Source organism: Pleurodeles waltl, chromosome 9, assembly GCF_031143425.1.
Source record: "Pleurodeles waltl isolate 20211129_DDA chromosome 9, aPleWal1.hap1.20221129, whole genome shotgun sequence".
In the NCBI taxonomy this organism is placed as follows: Eukaryota; Metazoa; Chordata; class Amphibia; order Caudata; family Salamandridae; genus Pleurodeles; species Pleurodeles waltl.
The window spans coordinates 777603933-777623291 of NC_090448.1; the positions used below are offsets into that span (position 1 = coordinate 777603933).

Genomic DNA, 19359 nt, shown 5'->3' on the forward strand with positions numbered 1-19359 from the left:
ACAAAATAGGATGCCAAACCACAAGTTTGAGAAAAAAGAATGTACTCAGTAGTTAGCAATATGTTTGGTAAGTGACAAATTGCCTTTTTAATGTGAGATGATTTGTGATCCTTAGACACAAGCTGACAAGTCAGGGATATCAGATGTTCCTCTTAAGATATTTTACATCTTTTAAAGACATTGTATTGAGTGTCTACCCCTCAATTAATACTTTTCCAAATATTGCAATTAAACTTAAAGGTGGGTTCTGGTTTTAATCCATCATAACAATTCCTATTTGCGAATGAATTGACAATTTGCTTCCTCAAGGTATTGTATAAACCAGCCAGACAGTTTTGTTCACACCCTTGCCTCAGGGCTTTATCACTCTAGTGGGATCTGCACTCAGAGGTTTTAATGAAATCCTTCCTTCTTTACTTAAATTATGCATCAAAGGCATTTGTTTGATAGATGCCCTATTTGTGGGTAGCCGGTTGCTTACAAATCCAATATTGATTTTCCCTTCCTCACTTGATTCTGAGGATTTTCTCTGTTTTTCTTTTCTTGACCGCCTCCTTCTCATTTTCTTTTATCTCCTTTAGAGAATCTTCCTGCTAACACTACTTTAATTTGGCCTTAAAATTACATCTTCCTTGAGGTTCTGGCACAGTGTTCTGTTCCCCTGCCTTTGATGCATTCTCTGAGGAACTCTGCCTGCGCTACCTTTTCCACAATTTTGCAATCTTTGTTGAAGTGTTTATATGTATTTGCTTTCTGTTTCATAATCATTACTGTTTTTTTCTAATTGTCTTTGTTTTACAGGCAGAAATATCATCCTTGTGTTTTAAAAGCTTAATGTTTAGTACTTACAAAAATGTGTAATTTCCAAATCCAGTAGTAGTGCTTGTAATTGCGTTTTCATAGACTTTTTTTTAAGTTGCCATGTTATTTTTTCTTCACAGTTTTTTCTGTTTCCTTTAAGAACTTTTTCCCCTTCATTGTATTATATGCTGTGGTCTTTTGTGGATATTTGCTTTTCATGGCTTATATTGTATCTCCATTTAGGAGCACCCATACGTCTAAGTGAATGTGCTAACATTATCTAGTCCAAGTGACCTAGCTGATTTTCCAAGTACTGCAAAGGTACCCAAACTGCCAGTGAATCAGTAACTTAATACTCATGGCTGTTAATAAGACTGTTTTTATGCTGAAAACTGTGTAAGTCCTTGGAAGGGACTGGAATTATCAGAAGTATCACTCGGGCTAGCTACTTTCAGGACATTCACTTAGGCATGTTGTCTGAAGGTCTGTGATTTACTGATATACGCTTTAAGTATGTGCTCAAGACATAAGAATAAATGTGGAATGAAAATCTCATTTACTGTAATACATTTGAGACTATGGGTTTGATTTAGATATTGGCAGATGAGTTACTTCATCACAACGGTGACGGATATCTTGTCCGCCAATATCTAAATCCCATTATATCCTATGGGATTTAGATATTGACGGATGGGATATCCATCACTGCTGTGACGAAGAAACTTGTCCGCTCATATCTAAATCAGGCCCTTTATGTTCAAGATATAAGAATAAATATCTTAAAAACTTATATCCATGTTGTGTACTAATTGATTATAACTTTCTAAAATGCTGTGCATCCCCATTTTGCAATTTGGTGTTGAAGAATGCAATCCTATACAAGCGCTGGATCTATCTACTTAGAAATTCCCCCTTTCTCTCGCTCCATATTTTACAGAGTTAGCGATAGCAGCCCTATAGTTACTGTTAGGTCTGAATTTCCATTGAAAAGCTATATTTTCTTTTCTTATTAGCTTGGCATGCAAGTTATCTGTAAAAGGGAAACAAGGTGTTCTTGGGTGGGAGATACGGAACAAAAAATAGTGGGAGTTCGTTTTTTTCATTTCAACTTCCATAGTCATATATGCTGTTCTTACATTAAGAAGCATTGGCAAAACCAATAGGTCTGGCATTGACCACCAACCTTTTGGCAATTCTTGTTTTATTTGGTCATGGTTTTTGCAAAACTTCGTTTTGGAAGCTCCCAGTCGTTCGTCAATCTAAAAATAAAAAACAAATATGACTAATGACTAAAATGTTTTTTGGTCTCAAACATGCACACATTACTAATCTACTCCTTGGTACTGAGTGTACTTTGTGTGTGGATGTGCTCCTTGTGAATGGGCAGCATGCCATAAGTCATAGTGAAGTCAGCCAATGGTAAAGTTGACTGACCCATTACCAGTGGATGCATGCTTGACAGCGTGAAAGAAACATTTGGGTGACACGACCACAGATGAATGAATGAATGATGAAAGTGTGGCTGAAAACTCCTATAAATATCTATGTCTATACACAAAAAATCTCATGGAGACTTAAAGTTGCAGATTCCTTACCTTAGAATTTCCCCCAGTCGTCAAACTGGATCTAGAGATTTTTCTTTGAGCAGTATCCCTGTGCGCCGTTAGGTGGCATTGGGTGACTCTGTGTCCGTCGTTGGAATCATGTTCACTGGATTTGACTTCACGGGTCATATATAGGCACCACCCCAACGAGCAGTTCTTTTCTTTCCGTGCCAGCCTAGCATAGATCTGGAGAGAGTTACCCTTCTAGTCCCTTTCTGAGTGGCTTTTCGACTTGTTGTGTACGTTTTTTGACTTCTGGGAGGTCGGGATGTCGTCAAGGCAGACTGGCTTCAAGCCCTGTGACTCCTGTCACCGCAAGATGTCGTGATGGATCCGCACCTGGTGTGTCTGTGGTGCTAGGAGCGCGACCACTACCCAAACTAATCGAAGGCTTTGAGGGAGCAGTCCGTAAAGCTGCTCACGGGCCAGTGTCTGAGTCCCCACCGCTCCCAATCTTGGCCAAGAGGAAGGTCGCGAGACTGCTTGCAGAACCATCACTACACCTCCTCATCCCATTCGAATTTGTTGGGACATTCTGGTAAGCACACGAAGAAGTAGAAGTAGAAGGAGCGTCCTCACTCTAGGACTCTGTCTTTAGAGCCTACTTCTGTGTCGGCTCCACGTCTCCCTTAGTTTCTGGGAGCCAGAGCCACCCCAGCACAATTTAAGGAATTTTACGAGGCCATGCGCTTCATCTTTGTGCAGTCTGACTCTGTCAGAGAGCCTTTGGGCCCCAAAGGTTTGGAAGGGGCCCCTTTGGGTACCACACCGGCGGCCTCGGCTCATTGGGGTACCCAAGGATCTGCTTCCGGATCAGAGCCAGGGTTGGTCGTACCATTGCGACCTTCCCTGCTGACAGTTAAGGTGTTGACGCTCCTGGTGTTGCCTGGCCCCGCTGGCAGCATAGATCCTATACTCATTGGCAACTCTGACATGGGGCAGCATCGCTCGATGCTTATTTTTATGGGTACTGTAGGAAAGTAGGATTGTTCTGACATACTTACCCCCAGTTTTTGCCAGGTGTCACTGTGTTTAGACTGTAGTACGCTGCGATCCTGGTAACCAGGATCCCAGTGACTGTACTGTCTTCCCTAAAACTGACTCGATAAGTGATTCTTTCACCCACAATTGGCATACCGGTGCACCCCTGTAAGGTCCTAGTAAATTATATTTAGGTGCCCAGGGCACTGGTGCACTAGGGGTATCCCATGAGCTTCAGCATGTATTATGTCACCCATGGGAACCCATGCAAACTGTGTCTGCAGGCCTGCCATTGAAGCCTGTGTGAAATGGTGCATGCACTTTTCACTTTAGATGTAAGGCTTGCCTTATATCACGGTCACTGCACTTGGACCTTGTAAGTCACCCTTATGATAGCCCCTTCAGCCCTAGGGTGCATGGTCCTAAGTGTAAAAATACGCCTGCATGAGCAGTCATACCCCTTCAAACCCCAGAACCCATTCTCTGGGCTTTGTAAGTATGGGGAAGCCATCTTAAGGTATGTAGTGGACACTGATCAACACGAGATGTCCAACTACATAATGGCTTCTTCAAACCTAGGCATGTTTGGTGTCAAACATGTTGGAATCATGCAACTATACTGATTACAGTGTAAGCTGCATGATATCATGTGCTATGAGGGTTCCCTAGAGGATCCCCCATATCTGCCTATACAGCCTTGCGGGGCCAGCATGCCAGCCTGCACTATTGCTGACCTTAGACACTGCTCTGCCCTCCTGCTGGTGAGCGTAACTCAAGCAGAGGAAGGCAGAACAAATGATTTCCTGTAGTGGAGAGGTGTGATCACCTCTCCCTTTGAAATAGGTGTCTCTGGACTAGGGTGGGTTTTACCTCTGAATGCCACCAGACTGCTTTGAAGGGCACATTTGGTGCCCTCCTTGCATAAACCAGTTTGAACCAGTACAGGAACCATTGGTTCCCGCTCTGGTGTGAAACTACACAAAGGACAGGCGATTGACCACCCCTCTAACCAGCTCCACCCCTAGGGAGGTGCCCAGAGCTCTGCCAGGTGGCCGGTTGATTCTACCATCTTGAAAACAAAGTGGGCAAAGGGCCCTGTGAGCATCTGACTGGTTAGGCCAGTTAGGTGATGTCCCCGACCTCCTCTGATAGTGGGTCACCGCACATAGTGTCCAACCCCCCTTTTAGGGTTACTTAAGGGCTTCTCTGAGGGTGGGGCCCTAGATTTGTCAAGGAAGACTCCACTAGGAACTCTCTGCAAGACGCTTCTACAACCTGATCTCCAGAACCGCTGCTAGTCTGCCTTAGGAAACAAATGAAAATTACCACAGACACACCTGAACTGGAACTCTCAACTTTCAGTGTGAGGGGCTGTGACCTTAACTATTATGACATGGGTAATTTTTTTTATAGTTATTGCATGGAAAGACCTTTGCAATGACTATCTATCTCTCTCGCTCTCTCCCATCCCATTATGGTATAGAAGAGAGAGAGAGAGTGACAGGACTGCTGGGGAAACGCAAGGCCCGAGGCATTGCTCCCACAAGCATGGAGCTTCTTTTTATAGCAACTACCTGGTTGTGGGAGCAATGTTTTCATCTATCTTCCCTGCACACATATTTGTGTGCAGGGAAGACAGATGGAAATTCCGCTTTCTGCAAGTTAGAGCTGTTTGACAGCTCTCTCTTTCAGAAACCAGACTTTGTTTGCTTTTGCTTGGTGGGAACTGTCAGCTCCCACCAAGCAAAAGCAAACATCTATGTCCCGGGGTGGGCAACCTGGGACATAGCAGGAGCCATCCCTGGGGTTTGGAGTGTTAGAATGACCAGAATTTTCTTTGGGGACTAAAATGGGAAAAAACATCCCTTTGAACCTTTGCTTATTTTTTCTGCACTGTATGGAGTTGCATGAAATTTGCCATGCTGCACCTTAGTTAACCACGCTAATTGGGTGCCGAATTGGGAGATATGGAGTTGTATGAAATGTGGCATGCTGTACCTTAGTTAACTACGCTAATAGGGTGCCAAATTGGATGCAGATTGTGGGAAGCCGGCTTGGTGTGTGGTGAACACCTATGGGATTATCACCTTATACCAGGTCCAGGTATCCCCTATTAGTGAAGTGTAGGCAGTGTCTAGGAACTCAGTGCTCTCTAGAGGTAGCTGTGGATGAGCTGCCAAGACGTATCTAGGAGACATACAAAGCTTATGCAATACAACTGTAGTTACACAGCATTGACACACATGAAAGAACCACACAGTGTTACAAAAATAAAGGTACTTTATTATGGTAATACAAATACTAAAATAATGTATAGGCAATACTCTACTAACAGGTGAGTAAACACACTATTATATACACATTAGCAGTCAGGAATTGGCATAAAAAGCAATAGAAAACAGTGAAATAGCAGAATGTAATGGAGAACCTAGGGGGAGACCAAACCATGTACTTAGTAAGTGGAATGCGAAAGTCAGTCCCCCACCCAAGGAAGTGGAATCTGTAGAGGGAAGCTGGAGGAACTAGGAACCCCAAAAGGTAAGTACCAGGGTGCCCCCCAGCGACCAGGAGCGAAGAGGTAAGTACCTGTTTTTTCCCAAACCCACAGATAACCTTTGGAAAAGGACTGTGCAAGGCCCAAGCAAGCCTGGAAGGTACAAAAGGTGGATGCTGACAGAAGAGGACCTGCATATGAAGGGGTCCAAGTTGAGTTGGAGGGTCCGGTTGGGGCAGGAGCCACTACCCACCCTTCTGGAGATGCAGGACCAGGTTGACAGTGAAGACAAGAAGTTGGCTGTGCAGCACAGGAAGGTTGCCTCCTACTCCCAAAGGAATACTTTGTTCTGCCTTCCTGGTCTTGAGCTGGTCAAGCAGCAGGAGGTCAGAAACCTGTCTGTAGGATGGCGACAATGTGGGCTGCCTGGGAAAACCCTGCTAACTGGTAGGAGCAAAGCTGGGGGTCCTCTAAAGAGCCCCCCAGAGTGCATTGGATTATAAAACCAATACTGGGAACAGTGTTGGGGTATGATTCTGACATGTTTGATACCAAACATGCCCAGGTTCGGAGTTAACATTATGTAGCTGGACATAGCTAGTGACCTATGTCCAGTACATGGGTAAAATGGCTTCCCTGCAATTACGAAGTCCAGGAGAACTGAGCTGGAGTCCGTAGGGACATCTCTGTTTATGCAGGGGTGCCCTCACATGCAGGTACTTGCGCCCTGCCCTCTGGGCTAGAGGGACCTGCCATCGGGGTGACTTAAAGTGACATGGTGCAGTGACCTGAATTGAAAGGGTGCATGCATCTTTTCACACAGGCTGTGAGGCCTGCAGACACATTTTGCTTGCGCTCCCATGGGTGGCACAATACATGCTACAGCCCATGGGGAACCCCTGGTGACCCAATGCCCTGAGTATCTAGGTACCATATACTAGGGACTTACATGGGGGCACCAGTGTACCAGCTGTAGGGTGGACTAAGTCAGGAATAACCAAATTTAGAGGGAGAGAGCACAGTCACTGGGGTCCTGGTTAGCAGGATTCAGTGAACACAGTCAAAACGCACTGACAGCAGGAAAAAGTGGGGGTAACCATGCCAAAAAGAAGGTACTTTCCTACACAGATCCACTGATGGGGGCAAAGTTGTATGCAAATCAAACATCCCTTTTCAATTTAAATTGGGGCTTACCCACAGATAAATATTTGCAACTGCCACTGTGTTATATAGACAAATCTGAACATGTGTCTTAAGCCACATTGCTCAGTCGTGCACCATCAACAAGTCTGAAAAAGTGGTTTGCTTTGCCGTACAATACTAAGGTTTCTGTTCAGGGTCTTTCGGTGTTTTTCGGTTAGCAATAAAAATCACTAAAAAACTTGTCAGAATTTAACCTAAAGCTTCAGGCTGGAATTTCAGCTTAAGTTAATTGTAAGTTGTATGAAGGTGCTTTTTTGTCCTGAACCAATCATTTTTTTTATATTCTTTGTGCCAGTCCTTTGAAAAAACTCAATTAATCAAAAAAGAAGAGTAGAGATTTGTAGGCCGTTTGCCAGAGATTTGTTTGAAACTGACCAATAACACTAAAGCCAAAGTCACTATTTCTCTCATTCGTAGGTACAAGGAATTTGTCCGACCTTCAAGCTAACCCTTCACATTCAGAACACGTCAGCAAATCGACCCTCAATTAATCTGCTAATCAGTTTCCTGTACGATGAGAGGCTGTATGCCATGAAACGCACCTTTATCAAGGTAGGACTCTGCCTGCAATGTAAGTACGTCACAGCTGATGGTTTATAGTTAAGGAGCAAAGGGGGTCATTCTGACCCCGGCGGTCTAAGACCGCCGGGGCCAGGGTCGGCGGGAGCACCGCCGACAGGCCGGCGGTGCCCCGCAGGGCATTCTGACCGCGGCGGTTCGGCCGCGGTCAGAAGAGGCAAACCGGCGGTCTCCCGCCGGTTTACCGTTGCCCTTAGAATCCCCCATGGCGGCGCAGCTTGCTGCGCCGCCATGGGGGATTCTGACACCCCCTACCGCCATCCTGTTCCTGGCGGTTCGCCCGCCAGGAACAGGATGGCGGTAGGGGGTGCCGCGGGGCCCCCGTAAGAGGGCCCCGCAAAGTATTTCAGTGTCTGCTAAGCAGACACTGAAATACGCGACGGGTGCAACTGCACCCGTCGCACCCCTGCAACTCCGCCGGCTCAATTCTGAGCCGGCGTCCTCGTTGCAGGGGCATTTCCTCTGGGCCGGCGGGCGCTCTTTTGGAGAGCGCCCGCCGGCCCAGAGGAAATGTTTAAATGGCCGCCGAGGTCTTTTGACCGCAGTGCGGTCATTCAACGGCGGTACCTTGGCGGACGGCCTCTGCCGTCCGCCAGGGTCATAATCAGGCCCAAAATGTTTCTGCAGCTAAGCAGGTCAAGATCTGCAATGGCACACAAAACTATGTTAGCATGTCATACCTTTTGTCCACCATGCCTGCCCATTTTCAATGAGTCTTCCAGTCATGATTCTCAAAGACTCATGTATTTTTAAATATAAATAAATAATAATATCATAATAAATATGTAATCTAATGTAAATATAAAATAGATTTATCACAGACAGCTGAAATTCAGGCTTTCAATCCACATAGAACAGGTGTGGCATGGGCATCCACGCTGAATGTATCCTGCAAACACAGACGTATGTACAGACTGCAGGAGCGCATCCCTCAAACAGAGCAAATAAAACATGGATAGCAACAGCCTCCTCACACATGGTAGTAGCAAACCGCTTCATGCCTCTACAATAATTCCCTAGCCAGATTGCACACATCAGACAAAAGAAGTTAGCAAATCTGTCCCTTCAAAAGGACTCGATGGAGGGTAGTAGTTCTCCCAAGTGAGCTAATGAAAATGGTGTGTTCTAATGGCAACTTCTGCCTGAAGATTTCTCACATCTTTACTATCCCCAGGTGCCATATTGTATCCAGAAACTTTGCAGTAGCTCTCCTTTGCTGTTAGGTGATGCTGAATCCATCTCGCCATCATAGTGCCATGCCGCAGTCATGGCAAGTATCAGTTGTACTTTGTTACCAATAAATAAATCAACGAAAGTCTTAATAAATATTTGCCTTACTTTCACCTAGAACTCTCCATAGGTGCAAATACCTTGTTTCCAGCACTTTTCAACCGTACCTCTTCCTTGCAGGAGAGAGTACAATACAAGCCAGGGGAAAGGGGAATGGGATTGTAAGAGACTACCTCCGGGTGTGCATAGCTGTTCTAAAGACCTGCCTAGTAATATTCAAGTTGGAGGTCTTCTACTCTTGTTGGTCATCTTGTTGTGGTCACTATGCTGAGTTTGCAATGATAATTTACGACAATTTTATTAGTATTGGTACTCTAACACTATTTAAATCTAACACAATAACTCCCTTCTACAGTTTTTTTTTCTGTTACTACCTATGCTTTCCCAGTTGACAGCCCCTCTTCTACTGACACTTTCATGTACCAATCTCCATGCTATAATAGTATGCATCAATCCCACATTCGCTTTTGGTTCTAGATTGTAATTATGTACTCTTCAGCATGTATGTGGATTATTGAACATTATCAACAATAGTTTAGATATTGTGTTTGAAGATAAAAGTTTTAATGATAATTAAAAGTGTTTAAATCTTTGATTTCAACAGCAGATATACTCAAACTCCCACCTGTGAGACACAACTGCTTCAGTCTCTTCAGCAGTCATCTTGGGATTTCTTGTGATCCATTGTCTCCAGAGTAGTTTCCATGTTCCTGGCTGGAATTTCGTTTTCAATTTGGAAAGTACCTTGAAAAGGGGGTGGCTATCTTTCTAAGATCACATTTCTTGATGCCCTGACTACTGTTCCCTTTTTTCCGAACCCTTCAACTCAGATCCAGAGTTACTAAGTGAATATTATCACAAACATATTTCTACTTTTTTCAGTGTATATGGATGCCTCACACTAATTTCAGATCCCCACAAGGGCCTGTCTTCTTTGCTTGGGGCTGAAGCATGACTTGAAATCCTGTGATAATCATGACCTTATAGACACCAAGGTGTTTAAGGAACAGGAAGCCAAACTTTTTATGGTGCATATCGTCATGCTTGTTCTCTTTCTCCAAGTCATGCAGGTAGACAAAGTGTCCACCAGAAAGATTGCTACTGAAGTTAAGGAGATTGCTGCTGAAGGTAAGTAGAGCATACTTTGTATAAAAGAATTGGCCACATATCTATAGGTTTTAAGAGTAGATCTGAAGGAACATAAAGGCTGTACTTCATGGCCCGTAGTGGTTTTCTATGCAAGAGGATTTTGAAAACATAGCACCAAGATGTTCAAAGAAACAGCCTTTTTAAAGGCCTATTCATCTGTTACTATTGGACCTAGGGCTTGCGTTCGGATTGGTTGTTAGGGCTAGGGTTGTGATTGGCAGCTGGAACTCCCATTGGCTCTAGGGCTGCTATTGGCCGAAGGTTACCTGATCAATAGAGCTATTGAAACCTAGGGCGTCCAGGTAAATGACAGCAGGTTAAAGGTGTTGCGTGTTAGGGATCATTAAAGGCCAGAAACTCTGCACCTCCACCTTAAAGATTTCAGGAAACAACCACTCCACTTACAAAATCTTTCTATCTGATAGCTACTTCTAGCTGCATATTCCTGTCCTTTGTATTCTCCCCAGGTGTCAGACTGGATCCAGAAGATTTTTCTTGAACAGTACCCCTGCCTGCCGGTAGGTGGCGTCGATCGGCTCCGCGTCCGTCTTCAGTGTCGTCTGTGGTGGAAGTGACGTTGCAGTACCTACGTAGGCACCACCCAGGTACGCTGGGGTCAGTTCTTTTATTTTGTTCCAGTCTGCGCCGATCCGAGAGAAGAGCTACCCTTCAGTACGTTTTTGACAGGACCTTTCCGACTTTTTGTTGACAGTTTTTGAGATTTTGCCTCTTGGTGTGTTGTGGTTGACGTCACGCAAGACTGGTTTTAAGCCCTGCGGATCCTGTCACCAGGCAATGTCGGTGACGGATCCGCATCTCATTTCTCTTTGTTTGGAGAATAACCATCACCCAAAGCGGTCTTCTACTTCTCCTTGTCTGTCGGCTGACTGGACGAGGAAGCATCTGCATTCTAAGTCTTGTTCTTCTGAACTTGCACTTAGGCTGGCTCTGTGCCTTCCTGACATTATGGGAGCCAGGGCGACCCCTGCAAACTTAATAAGTTTTATGAGGCCATGTGCCTTACTTTTGGGCAGTCCGACCCAGTCAGTGCGCCTGCGGGCCCCACGGAGTCAGAGGGGGAACCGTTTGGTTCTGCACCGGCAGCTTCAGCCTAGGCTCCCATGGACCCTCAAAAATCCAATCATGGATCCAGACCAACCCCGGTCATACCATCTCGACCTTCCCTGACGCCCCCGGCAGTGCCATCTCCATCGCCATTCCCAACTCCAATGTAGAGCCAGGTGGGTGTTCCTCGAAGCCAACTCTGATGCCGGCATGAGCCTTGCCTTCTAGATCGGAGCCTGAACTCTATTCATTCGTGCTAGGCCTCGGAAAGAATGGACCTTTTAGAATACCAGCCTTATGAGGATGACCTGGAATGGCGTGAGGATAAGGGTCAAGTCAGTGGACTGGCCACCTCTCCTGATACTGGTATGCTTTTTCCCTCTATCATGGCTATGGAGGAGAGGGGTTCCTACACAGTGCTGGTGAGGAGGGCAGCCTAGACCTTCAAGTGCCCTCTGTGGCAGTCAAGACTAATCTTTTGAAAGAAGTGCTGCAACCAGGAGTTTCCGCATCCGAACCCCTGCTCCCTTTCAATAATGCATTGACTGACGGCCTCTGGGTACCTGGATCAAACCCAGTACAGGGGTTCCTGTGAATAAGACGCACACCGCCATCTCCCCACAACTGGGATCCAACCTTCCTCACGCAACACCCTCCCCGTGAGAGCGTGGTGGTCCAAGCCTCAAGTTCCAAAAGGCGCTTTTCCTACTCTGCCCCGGGATAGGGAATCCAAGAGGCTAGACTCATATGGGAAGAAGACTTTTTCTAATGGCAGCCTGGCATTGTGGTCCTTGAGCACCGCAGGCCTTTTGGGCTGCTATTCCCACATACTCTGGGACATGGTTGCACAAGTGCTGACACAGCGGAGGCTCAGGCTGTACTCTCTCAGGTTGTTGCTGATGGGAGGGATGCAGAAAAGTTCACAATTCGTTGCAGACTTGACATGACTGACTCACTAGGCAGCGCGGTCTCCTCAACAGTGGGCGTAATGCGACATGCCTTGCTGAGAACGTCTGGCTTTTTGGGTGATGTCCAAGCTTCCCTTATGGACAAGCCCTTCGATGGCACCCATCTCTTTGGAGGCAAGGCATATTCAGTGCTCAAGCGCTTTAAGGATTCTTAGGCTACAGCCAGGCCCTTGGGCCTGGCAGTAGCCTTCCATCCCCAAATCTGCCTTTAGTGGCTACAGAAGTGGCTTGCAGCTGTGCTAATTCCTGCTCAGATACCGTGCAGCGCATGCTTCTCCAAATGCCATAAAGCCATCCCACATGATTTCTCATTTTAAACATAAAATCTCAATGGCAGTATTGGAGGATGACTGTTATCAGCGTTGAAAAATCACTACAAATAACCACTTAATGAAAATCTCACCATGGATGGCTGTGAATCCTTGCTGATGGGATGTCACCCATCTCCAACTATAACTTATTCCTCCCTCTTCATATATAGACCACCAACCACCAATGCCAACTTAAAAGATGTCTTACTGGATACAGTGACCCACACCCATCTGGATGACCCAACTATTACATTCTAGGACACCGCAACATATAGTTTGATAAGGCAAATCCAGCCACAACATCAGATAACACAAGAAATCTTGAAGCATTCAACTAACTCTATATGTCATATTTGTATTCTCAACCTTAAGACAAGCTATAGTTATAGACAACCCCCTTTAGGCAGGAACGACCACAAGATCAAACCCCAATGAACAACAATACTTCAGAGGCATCAAAAAACAACAAAAACAAATGCATGTACAGGCAATGATAGAAAGTAGACATATACTAACTCAAAACCCATCTTTAAAGAATCCCAATAAACATGCTGTCGAAAGACATACAACTGGCTTTCCACAACACAGGCTAAAAAGATACCAACAAAAACCACATCCAGGGTTGGCCACAAAAAGAACACCACCAAGGTTAATGAGAACATCAAAACAATGAAAAGAACAACTCAACATGCTACCAACAACCTAGGCCACTTATATAGTATGCATGACAAACGACTTGCCTTTTGTTTAATGTAGCATTGTCATCAGGTGTGGAGGGAGTCCATGACGTTTAAAAACTCCCATTTCTAAAATTGTCTCTCAGAGCAGTGATATAATATGGTGTTCTGAGTGTAAACACTTCTGCGTGTTAGAGAAATACACTTTCTGAATTGAAAAGATCATATTTTGTATGCAAGGCATTGGTTTCACTTTTTGCATTATTTTAAACGCAGAGCATTTTCATGACTGTTTGTGCAAGGGGTCATAGGGCTAGGTTTGTCCTTAGTTCATCTCTCCTTGTTCATTTCATATCCTAGTCACATTTACAACAGAATGCATGGAGAGCAGGGTCAAGACATATTTCATATTGCTAGGCTCAAACTGGCGTGGCGTGGTGGGCAAATAAATGATGGATCAAACCCAGATCTTTGTGACTGGGGGTGAATGTTTATATTGTTCATCATTCCGTCCATCATCTGTTCTTGCCTTTGTCGCCCTAAGTGGGAAAAGTATGCCCAGACGTGGGTCCCATGCTCACTGTGCCACTGGATTCAAGCTATCCTGGCTAATGAGGGGTGATACCCCGAAACCGGTCCCAGGATGCTTGTTTCTGGTCCAGTGAGGACCTGGCCTTGCAGTTCTGGCTGAACTGTTCCAAGGGGAGCAGGGTCAAGACTGGTTTCCATATGGCTGGGTCCAAACTGGGGTGGCGTTGTGGTCAAGAAAACAATGGATTAAACCCAGATCTTTGTGACTGGGGGTGAGTGTTTGCATTGTTCAGCATTCCGTCCATCATCTCTTCTTTTTGGCTTTATTTCAATGAGCAAATGTAATTATTACATTAAAGCAGCATTTCACAGGGATTTGTTTTAATATAAGTACCTCTTGTGACACAGGGATCTTTTTTTTATCAATATACAATACTCAGCCCTTACCTCGATTGGAATAGCACTGCACTACCTGCTCTGCAGTATGCAGTTAAATTAGAAAACCATGCCAGAGTCCCGAGCTCTGGTTTCAAGGCTGCTGGTCTGCCGCACAGGTCATGGGGGTGGAAGTGTGGTGCTGGGCTGCAGAAGGCAAGCAGCACTGTCCCCAGTGGCTTACTGCTCTATGAACGACGTTACCACCTCCTCCAGCTAAGCTCAGTCCAGCCAATCTGAGCAGCTGCTTTTGGTAAGGGCGGCAAGCACTGGAAAAAATATTAAGAGCCAAAAGAAGACAGACTTAAAAAGAGATGTAAGTCTGCGAACTACTTAAAGGGAGTTGGCTAGCTACTGGTAGCTCACGATCGACTGGTTGGAGACCAGGTCTAATGTACTGTTTGAGTATGACAGTAAAAGATACTTCTCTCTAATGCTATTTGTCCTTGAATTCATAAGAAGTATCGTTCTCATTGGTGAGTAATACTTACTCGATGAAGGCCATCAAAAATTATCTAGCCTTGCTGTGCATTTTGGGTCAGAGCACCTACTGGAATCAAGTGGCAGAGTTTAAAATCATCCATGTGAAAACGTATTCCTCAAAGAACAAGGCACTATTTTTTTCAGGAAGGTTTTAGAGTGTTCAGTTGAATATACTTTATATGGAGGTTTAAGTTTTTGAAATACAGAAAATGGTTCAACATATTTGGCATATTTCTTAATTAAATAGTTTATATAAATGGCAATGCAGCATATTTGAAAATATGTTCTGGTGCTCTGCACATGTGGATATATTGTGTTTATGACTCAAAGAAAACAATTATGAGAACTAAGATTATAGATAAGTAACTTTCCTTTTTAAATTTGATTCACTTCATTTTACACAATTGTTTCGTCTTCAGGCACAATTGCCTTAAACCACATATTCCCTCCTATAGAGACTTTCTACAGTGTCAAATGTCTCCAGCTCATCCGTCTCATAGTTCCAGTCCTTTCTTAATTGGTATTTGTTGGAAATATACCTTTTTGAGTGGTCAACAGGGATTTTTCGCATCTTGCTGGACCCTATATTTTTGCTGGCTTTAGAACTCTGATCTTTACACCTGCTAACCAGTAGTGAAGTGTCTGTGCTCCCCCTTGAAATATGTTTGAATTAACTTATTCCTAATGGCAACCCTAAACTTGTCTATAAGTCCCTAGTATAGATGTAGAACGTGGACCTATGGCCTGAAAGTTAAAATGCCTCTGGTGGACTGCAGCAGCTGTTTTTTCATCCACTATGGTGGCAGTGCAAACATAGCTTCAGGTCTAACCTGTGTTGCCTGACTGCTGCAGTTTAACCCGCAATACAGCTTGTTAAAATATCCCTCTTTTACAGGCAAAAACCTGTTTTAAATATTAGTACGACCCCAGTGTTCATCTTGTAGTCTACAAAATATGCCGCATGGTTTTAAAAAGTGGGACATGTAGAAAATAATATTACCTTGTCCCTAGGCTGACTAGGCCCAAAAAGCTGTTTTCATTGTGGCAGGCTTAGATGTTGTGTGTAGAAATCCAGAGTGGAGCTTAAAATAATTACCGTATTTATCGGCGTATAACACGCACCGGCGTATAACACGCACCTCATTTTAAGAGGAAATTTCAGAAAAAAAACCCATTACATTTTATCGGCGTATAACACGCACACATCATTTGCCCCCTATTTTCAGGGAGAAAAAGTGCGTGTTATACGCCGATAAATGCGGTATACTGCTAACTTAGGAAAGTGGGCAACTAGAAAAATAATTAAAGAACTATTTTAATAGGTATTAATAATTAAAATGTGAAGTTGGGTTTTTAATAAATGTTAAGGAAAAGTAACTTTTAGAAAGTTGCTCTTGACCTGTCTGCACTGTCAGAAGGCTAATTAGCATAAGTCTCATCCAACTCCATGTCACTGATTAGCCTTGAATAGGTGTGAAATGCCTTCTAGAAGCAAACAGTAGGCTGATCTGAACTGGTAAAATATGCAGGGTGGGGGCTGTAAGCTTCCTTTTGACAGCTCATCGGCATATTTTGCGTGACAGGCCTGTTGCCACATGTGTCACTTTGGACACACTTGAAGGGGAGAGAATAAGATGCCAAGGCAATTCCTGTGTATTGCCTGTCTGAAGGACCCTGCTTTTGTTCGGCCAGATTTCTGACTCTGCGTTTGCTGTCGGTTCACTGCCTCCTTCAAACTGGATTTTAGTGTTAGATGTGTGAGGAGGCTAGGATTACCACAGTACATTTCTCACTCTTGCCTCCAGCCTCAGAGCCCACTTTTAGTGTGGCTGTAGACTTTGAAAATGCCTCAGCATATGGTTTTGAGGCCTATTTGCAACAAGGCAAACAGGAACTATTAAAAAGGTAGGTAGGCCAAGACTGGGGAACTTTAACCCATTGGTTAGGTGGGGTCCAGGAGTCACCCCTACCCCCTAGCTAGTAGTGCCTGGCAAAATATGGCTTCTCCAGGCATCCACTTCAGAAGTCTTTCTGAAGTGGATGCAGAAGGTCAGGAGAGGACTTAACCTGCTGTTGGTGATCTCAAAGGAGCTCTGGACCTGTCTGTCACTGTTGTAGCCAATATTCAAAGGGGTCTCCAAGGGTGAGTTAGCAGACCTCCTGTGTGTCTACAGGGAGACAGTGAGCTGCAAGAGGCCTTCTCCTGGAAACACCTAGCTGATCATTGGACCCTGCTGTTGGGCTCTGCCTGACATCCTGTGAATCTATAAGTGTCTCCCCTGAGGTTCTTGGGGCCTTAGAAGTAGTTTACTCCTGTGTTTGATAGCGACTTAAAAGTCCAAGGCAGAAGATAAAATCTTTGACTTGGACACACATGGTGTTTCCGACCATTGCGATTGGCCTCAAATTGCACCTAGATCCTGGTCTACTGCGACTATCGACTATCATTAACAGTTGATGCTTTTTGGTGCTCTATCTACTTATAAATGTTTTACTATATTTTCTTAACTGCTTACAGCAGATTCAAAAGGAATTTACAATTTGTACCATCATGCCATAAAATCATGTCAGTAATCATGTCAACAGTTCAATTTGTGCTCTTCACAGATAGTTGATTGGATCAATCCCCTCCACTCCCACCTGCTGAATGTCCAATGGCGCTTCGGATTTTGCTTCCATTGCTTCGGAAGTTAAAAGTATTTAATACCTGAACCAGGTCCTAATGTCTTTGGGGCAAGGGTATGGATTCATCATAAAATTCAAGTTGTTCAGTGCAGTATGTTAGCTCAGATAGGCACATCTTTGTAGTGAGACATCATTTACGGCCCCATTGCTTTGCAGATAACTGTTTTGCCAGAAGCAATTTCAGGTCGAGCCTACATTTGGAGTAAGGCACTTTTTTGACGTAGCCAGGAAGCTCTGTAATCACCTTTTTTTTGCAAACATATTTTATTATTCGTGATAGGCAATAATGATACACATTGACATCAGTGAGTGGAATAGATCATAAATTCTCAACTTGCTTAGTAGTAATATTAGCAGTTATTCACCTCATTACAGAACATTAGTTATAATTGGTGTTAGTGTATTTGTTTAAACACAGCGTTTTCCATCTTCTTCAGTAGGTTCTTATTAGAGATCGTATCCCCTCCACCAGTGCGTGGGCCCTGACGACCTAGGGCATCCGATCGACAAAGTGGTGTGCTGGATACTGTAATATTTAAATGCGCCTGATATCTGGAACTATGCATATTTATGGAGAGTGTAAAATGTTCAAACAACATATAACTAATCCCCTCCCTCCCCCGCTCTGCTTATGACCTGTGTTGAAGGTATATCCCGTCTGGTCATGCTAGATACTCCCCGGTCGTGCTAGCCGTAGGTGACTTGTTCTATTCCTCTTAAGTATTGCGTGGTTTGCCCCCTGAAAGGGAGGGCATCAGTCCTCCAGTGTGTCAGCCTGCGTGGGGGCGTCCCTGCCCCAGTCCAAGTCCTCCCTTTGAAATGCTATGTCCCCTCACTTTCGGCCCATTTCTTAAGCTCCCTTCACCAGTTCCGGAGCCGCGGGCACCCCGGGGACTTCCAATTCCTCGTCAGTTCCCTTTTGGCTAATACGTACGCAAGTTCTTGAAATCTACTAGTGGCCTTATTCTTGGGTGTGTGTGGTAACCAGTGAAGTATGCATCTAGCGGGTGTGCGCGTAATTTCAGTCTCTGTGATGCTAGCCACTTCTGCAATCACTGTGTCCCAATAAGACTCTAGTCAGGGACAGGACCAAAGCATGTGGAGGAAATTCGCCTCCCCCATATTACAACGGGGGCATTTCGCTTCCCTTATTCCAAAGTGATCTCGTAGTCTAAGTGGGGTGAGGTAAGCTCTGTGGAGTATGTAATACTGTATGAAGCTCTGTAATGAACTTTACGGGGAAGTTTATTATTTCCTGCAATGTGCCCATTACCTCCTGCCAGTATTCATATGTTTTCTAGCATGACCACACTAAGTAGATAAACTCTGCAAACTCATCTCCACAACATGTGCATCGAGACTCAGATCTTAGGTTTCATTTAGCTGCTCTCAGCTTGTGGAACAATGCCGGCTTCCACACCATGTGGAGAGCTGGCTGGGGTAGATGGGGGCCTGGGACTTGGTGAGTGCTCTAATGGATGCCCCCGGGGCCAAAATAGGATTAGGGAGGGGTATAACAAGGCCCCCATCTCCCTTAAAAAAAAAAAAAAAAAAACGGACGACCTGGGGAGATCTTCCTTGGGAATGGAAACTGCACAGAGCCTTCTTTTACCACACCACCAGGAGCTTCATTGCCACTTGTGAATTGCCTTCAGGTTCATCGACTTACAGTTGGAGCAGGCCTTCCGCGTGTGTCCCGCACTAAGGCACCAGAGGCAGACCAAGTGATGATTGGGCACAGACATCTACCTTTGACAATCCCCACAAAGCTTAAACCCTGAAGGCTTCACAGAGAACATGTCCATCACACACTGGGAGCAAAAGCTTAAAAATTGTCGACAAAAATTCGAAAAAAGTTGGCCATAAATTGACCGGTTTAGCTCTCTGGATCCACGCTGTTGGCCGAAGCAGAAAGGAACTAATGTCAACGCGCCAGGGTGTCACCTAAATGGGCACTGGAATATCACGACAAGGTCAAAGCTGACTCGGACCCAAACGATGCCATCTACCGGGGCACAGAAGTACTGATCAAAATTTTCCATATCCAGTCTGTCTCCTGGGGAAAATTCTAAGGTGAGGATTCTGCCTTCAGAAGTCTGCGGA

General features: G+C 44.8%; 1 protein-coding gene across 1 annotated transcript in view; it reads left to right on the forward strand.

Moving 5' to 3' along the window:
* The window catches only part of LOC138258720 (Bardet-Biedl syndrome 1 protein-like), a 235056-nt gene that overhangs the window by 98019 nt on the left and 117678 nt on the right, over positions 1 to 19359 (forward strand). Inside the window, exon 2 of the mRNA XM_069206001.1 lies at positions 7501 to 7635. Coding sequence (XP_069062102.1) covers positions 7615 to 7635 — 21 coding nt within the window. The 5' untranslated portion in view covers positions 7501 to 7614. The remainder of the gene's footprint in view (positions 1 to 7500; positions 7636 to 19359) is intronic.